The 6,026-nt window shown below is 34.4% G+C and overlaps 1 protein-coding gene across 3 annotated transcripts; it reads right to left on the bottom strand.

Moving 5' to 3' along the window:
• Positions 1 to 275: 275 nt before the first annotated feature.
• Positions 276 to 4,782, bottom strand: LOC122005705 (peptidyl-prolyl cis-trans isomerase FKBP16-3, chloroplastic-like). Of its 3 annotated transcripts, none has more exons than XR_006118468.1 (6): positions 4,638 to 4,782; positions 3,683 to 3,939; positions 2,096 to 2,179; positions 1,085 to 1,133; positions 784 to 858; positions 276 to 548 (listed from the first exon to the last, which is right to left on the bottom strand). XR_006118468.1 is itself a non-coding variant. In XM_042560836.1 (6 exons), the coding sequence occupies exons 1-6, from the start codon at positions 4,729 to 4,731 to the stop codon at positions 435 to 437; spliced, it is 699 nt and encodes a 232-aa protein (XP_042416770.1). In that variant the 5' UTR covers positions 4,732 to 4,782; the 3' UTR covers positions 276 to 434. The 3 variants fall into 3 exon arrangements, 2 of the variants coding, with proteins under 2 accessions (XP_042416770.1, XP_042416769.1); XM_042560836.1 differs by having other exon boundaries at positions 1,085 to 1,156; positions 2,093 to 2,179; XM_042560835.1 differs by lacking the exons at positions 784 to 858; positions 1,085 to 1,133.
• Between the last annotated feature and the right edge of the window lie 1,244 nt (positions 4,783 to 6,026).

Here is a 6,026-nt window from a genome sequence, read left to right as displayed (position 1 = left end):
AAGTAGTGTCACGATGAAGAACAAATCCTTCAATTTTCTTGAAGTCGAGCTTCATTTTTGGATCAGTGTGGCCATTCTCTATCAATTAGCAGAGATATCGATACTTAACGAGAGGCTTCATTTTACTACTCTATAACTCATGACACTATTGTTTTATAATACACAGGCCTTTATGATTAATAAAGGTGCATGAAAATTAGTAGTAGCCAAAGCTTAAATTTGAGGGATACATCATAAATTTTAATTAGTTACAAAGAATAAATCAGAATTCAATCTGAATAAAAAGATGAAGAATTGTAGGATATTTAAATGAGAAAGAAATATTCCCACATATTTTATATCTTTATATAACTTACAGATTAAAAAAATTTAAGCTCTCCAAGCTCATTTCTTTAACTCCTTTGAACAAGTGGATCGAACTGGAAGCACAAGGTTTACTCATTGTCTAGGCCTGGAACATACTCCAAAGTGACATCGAAAATTACAGGACTGCTGGGAGCTACTCTTGGCCTTCCTGGTGCTGAATTTAGGCCCTTGGGGAATGCTAACTGCGAAGAACATCATGACAGTTAAGTAACCAACTATGAATTGTGTGGCTGAGTTGTTTTATTAATTTTTTTTTTGTTGCTTGAAACCAGTGCTATCACAGGTAGTCTTATAGGTGAACAAAGACACGTTTGCTAAATTCTCAACTGATGAAGATAAGGAGGAAATTAGCAAAGAAATTTTAATTTTATAGAAATACTATTAGATTTCTGGAACTGAACTACACAGCTCACTTACAGGCCCCGGAATATAAAGTCGACGTTTTCCTCCAACTTTCATTCCCAATATTCCTTCATCGAGTCCCTTGATCACCTAATTTGGCAAATTTAAAGAGAAACAGAAGTAACAAACGTGAGAACTTGCAAGGTTATGTGTTTGAATGTGTCAGGCAAGCACAAAAATGAATGTGTATAGCATCTTGAGATAGACTCTCAAGGAGAAAACTTCTCTAACAGATTGGTTCCAGTTCACTTTCAGCGAGATCTTATGTTAATAAACCTTACAGGTACATATTTCAAGTGTGTACATTTGTTCTTACCTGTCCAGCTCCCACACGGAAAATATAGGGTATGCCTTTCTCCAAGGAGCTGGAACAAAAGAATGGAAGAGACTCAGAGCCCATCAAAAAACCTACTCAGCCACAATCTCAGAATGACCATATCTAAGATTTACCAAAAGTTAGAAGAAAACAACTACAAATAAGAACTTTACAGATATTTCAGAGGTTGCATCCACATGTTGTTCGCAGGAAATCACTTTGGTAATACATAGTTTCTTATTCACTTTGGTTAGAATAAGATTACAGAACTTCTGTCAATCTCTGTGATGGATTGCAGTGACTTATCCCCCACACATTCAGCTACAAACAACATTGAGCACACTAGAGGAAGCAACAGATTGGGGAGTTGACAGGGTAGGAACATTTCAGTTTTACTCCCAGACATTCAGGTAGAAACAACATTAGGCAGACTAGAGTATAGTGACATATCGGAGGTGGCAGCCAGAGATAGTTTGGTTATAGAAGGGTGGGGTATGCAGTCCTGAGGACCTAATCTAGCACTAAAATTAAGTCAACTTTAATTATGAATAGAATCTGATCTGCAATGGTTGCAATTGTTTACCAGATGTTTCTCCTCTTTGCCAACTAACATATTAGCTCCCTAAGCATTTGTCTTGCGAACAAGGAGCCATGAAAATAAGGTCTGGCCTAATTTCATCATCTCTTTATTGAGTTACTGATCCAAAACAAGTAGAAATAAAGAATTATAACTCTATTTCAAAGACAACAACTAAAGGTCCAAGTGTTGAAATGTAAAAGACCAAATATGAATATTAGAAAAAGCTTAAAAGAAATTCCATCATAGTATGAGAAAAATCTTCAATTCTCACAAATCTGTGAGAACATTCTTTTCTATTATGAAGAATCATTGCCATAACAGAATTGAGCAAGTAATCAAATATCAAATTAAAGCACCCACTTTTTCTAGGGTACACATACAAAAGTACAGAGCTACTAAATAAAATACTTAAAGCTCAAAAGGAAAACCACCTGAAAACCAATGGGTGGGCTCGGACCTTCACCAATTTTGATATCCTTGTATTGAAGACCAGATTCTGTAGTCACCATAGGTACCTGAACAAAAATCGTAGTCAAAAAAAGGAGAGTCAATAACTCCAGATTGTTCTTCATTGTTACAATCCGACTCTGACAATAGTTCAAAGTTTTGTTGAGAGAGTACAAACAATGGCATTGTCTAGCTGTTTAATTAGTACCTTGCACTTTCATGTAAAGCAAGATCTCCATGTTTATATACTGAAGGATACAGAAAGGTGAAGATAGATACATGCATAGTATCTGGAGCTAAGTATGGCAAATTGGAATTTGGAATCTAAAGAGGGATGATATATCTAGGGCCAAATAAGGGATACTGAAGCTGAACAAAGATAATATTACAATTGGCAGTGAAAGGATGAATAAATACCATCTGGGTCGAAGTTAAGGAATTATTTATTACTACATTCTTGTTGCAAAAGTTGTTAGAAACAGAATAACACGATGAGATTGTTTTGTTATAACAGAGCTAAAAAAGAGATAAATGCAACGGATACTTTGTGTGCGTTTTAGTTTTTTGGAGTTTTTAAATAATTAGGAGATAAACCAAGATCTCCTTGGCATATAATTTAGGAAAATGTTAGAACAAGGAGAAATCGAGGCGCAGATACCATCAGAAGTTAATTCTCCACAAAACATCTAAAATCTTGCCATGTGGTGTAGGACAATATTATGAAAAATTAACTTTCAAAGTTCAGATACACAAATGGATTCTTATCTAGAAGAGAGTTTTGAGTGATGAAGCCCTTGTGAGGTTATTTTGTATGAATTTGGAAACTGTAGTAGCATCTATTATTTTACGATTAACATTTTGCAATGCTTGATTACTATTACCTCCTATGACAATAACAACAACAATAACCAAGTGTTTATCCCACTAAGTGAGCTCAGCTATATGGATCCTCTATTCAGATGAATCCTCTTTTAGATTGTACCTCCTGCTGTGCTTAATTTAGAAAATGAAGGGCTAATTTGAAAGAAACATAAAAGGTGGCCTGTAAAAGAAGTACACCTTTCAGTTTCTTACATAGATATTGCAGGTTCAAGTTGTCAATATCAACCGTGATATGCTAACATTCATGTGGCAAAAGGCGAAATCGCTCGCCCCCAGCGCCCCCGCCACACCCGACCCAAGGCCATCACGAGGGAGGTAAATGACAGCATCCTGAGCGAGCATGTGGCAGATGGGGTGAGTTGCACAGGGACCGGGGATTTACGCCCCGACTACCCTGAGTTTCGACCCCGTGACCTCAATGATATGCTGACATTCATGATAGAACAGAACATAACTACCATCCAACATCAAACCCTTGATTGAAATGTTTATTATAAATTAATATGTCCAAATGAATAACTTTAAAAAAAAAAAGCAAAGTATCCACAGCAAAATACCATATATGAGTTTCATATTCGTCTATTAATGACTCAGTTGCAAATTAAGATGAGTATACAGAAACATGATGATGATGACATATTGTTTTTTGAATCAAAATTTGTACATATGGATATGCAACCTCACCATACATTTTCAAGCTCCTTTTCACATTCATCATCACACAATCTTGGCTTTTCCTCCCCAGGCAATCCAGCTCCGTAGGAGTTTGCACTGATTAATCCAAAAGTAGTCAAAGCAAACATTGACCCAATTGCACTCCGCCGTGACAAGGTAATATCCTCATTCATTTCCATTCTTATTCTCTGTCCGAGGTCCAAATCTAAGCAATGAACTTTAGGAGGTTTAATATGAAGATTACACCACAATCTCTTGAAAAGGCATGGACCTACACAAATATTGCACACAATTAAAGAAAAAAAAATTCAGAATCTGTAATTTCATATAAATAAAAGGAAAACCTAAAGATTAAGAAAATGTCACAGCGTGCCAATTATCTACATTGTATCAAGTCCAATCATCTCCAAAACTCATTCTTTAAAAGTTAAAACTATTTTTTTCCAGTCTTGCACAAATGGAAGCTAAAGGATGATGGTAAACTATGAAGTAGAATACAATCAACATGCTTTCTTTTTCAGGTCAAAACAGTCAAAAACCAATTGGCACGCCACTCACCAAACAAACTTTGTACTGAAGCCCACTAAATGTCAAAAGGAGATCGGAGAAAACCTTAACCAGCCGTATATGTCTTAATAGTGTAATACACCATCAAATTCAAAAGGAAAATATGAACAACTCCAGAAAAACAACCAAAAACACAGTAAAGTGCTGATTTTTTTGCCTATAAGCAACACGAAAACAAAAGGCGATATACAACATACTTGCACGATCATCAAAGATGCATCTTATAAGTCAAAGGATATCACACGACATCAAACACTCATCTGGAATGACGAGCAAGCTAGAGCATTTGGTTTCTAAAAACGCAATTGTGGACGACAAATTCTAGGGAAAGTCGCGCAAACAGACGGAAGGACGATTTTTTTGTGCCTGAGTTTGATAAAGAAGGGATGTATTGGAAGTGACCTGAGGGAAGAAGCAGAGCTGAGGAGGAAGCGGCCATGGATGTGGAACAGGAAGATCGAAGCACTGGGAGGGCGGATGATAGAGCGTGAGCCATATAATAATATCTTCTTCGGGGGCCCGATTTAAACCGGTCTCAAGATGACTTAAACCGGGCAAATCGTCCGGGTTTTGTCAACTGGGCCGGATTTAACAGAAGTTCCACCGTTTCATTTTGTTTACTCCTTGGGAAGATTCTATTTTACTCCATATTTTCTATTTATTTTAATTTTGCCGCAGTTTATAAATATTAGAGAGTATCTTAAAATCTACTGTTTCAGAGACGATATTAAAATTTGTGGGGGGAAAAATGATATGCTCAAGGAAAGAATCTCAATGAAATATTCAAGGATAGACACATAAAATGATGAGGCTCACAAAAAGTGAAATGGTGGGCCATGAATTTATATGTCTATCCTTAAACATTTCATTGAGATTTTTCTTTAGGTGTATCATAGCTCTTTGTGGGGAGGAAAAGACATCGACAGGCCCGGCTCAAGGCATAGGCCTAAGACCTATGCCTAGGGCCCTCAAAAAATTAAGGCTCATTATTAGTTAAAAATAAATAAATAAATTTAATATCTAATATTTACATTTAAAAAATATACTGTGCAGTCCCAAACTACATTATGTATGCATGCATACATATTTTGTTTTAATTTGACTTGTTTCGATTTCCGTTCTAGTGGCATATTTTGTTTTAATTTGACTTGCTTCAATTTCTATTCTAGTGTTCTTTAGATTTTGTTTTAGATTTTGCATTGATTTCAATGCAATGATTTTATTTGATTTTATTTTATTTCAATTTTTCTGTACTCTTCAATTAATTTCAATGATAATTATATTTAATTACATATTAATTATAATAATTATATTCTTTAATCCTAAAGTTATAATATAATTATATAAGATCTTACATCTAATTTCTTTTCTTTTATCTCATTTTATAATTAGTTGAACATCTATTCATTCTCTCATTAATGTTCTATGTATTTTTTCCTCTTTCATGTTCTCTAAGAATGACATCCTCCTCATATTTTACTTGGTAATATTCTTTTTACTTTTTTTTTTTTATATTATGGAAGGAATGAACTATGAACCCAAATCTAAATTATTAGTAATTGCATCAAAATTTTTTTATATATTTATATCGATAATAATCAAATTTTGAAATATCATCAAATTAAAATTACACGACATAAATTTTTAAATCTAATTTATTTTTAAAAATAAATCCACCAGTTCCAAGTCTGAATAAAAAAAAATAAAGAAAATTTTAATTTTTTAAAAAACATTATTAAAAATTATTCTATTTTATTTTTACCTACGGCCTCGTGTAACCTTGAGACATCC

Source organism: Zingiber officinale, chromosome 7B, assembly GCF_018446385.1.
Source record: "Zingiber officinale cultivar Zhangliang chromosome 7B, Zo_v1.1, whole genome shotgun sequence".
NCBI lineage: Eukaryota > Viridiplantae > Streptophyta > Magnoliopsida > Zingiberales > Zingiberaceae > Zingiber > Zingiber officinale.
Note: the sequence above shows the minus strand (reverse complement) of the source record. Positions and strands in the feature narration are given on the sequence as shown.

Excerpts from the sequence above, each read along its gene's own strand:
- LOC122005705 (XM_042560836.1), bottom strand. The coding sequence starts at position 4,731 with ATGGCTCACGCTCTATCATCCGCCCTCCCAGTGCTTCGATCTTCCTGT. Across the intron at positions 3,940-4,637 it reads AGCTCTGCTTCTTCCCTCAG|GTCCATGCCTTTTCAAGAGA; the intron begins GTCACTTCCAAT and ends ATATTTGTGTAG. Across the intron at positions 1,157-2,092 it reads CACCCATTGGTTTTCAGGTG|TCTCTTCCATTCTTTTGTTC; the intron begins GTTTTCCTTTTG and ends ATGGGCTCTGAG.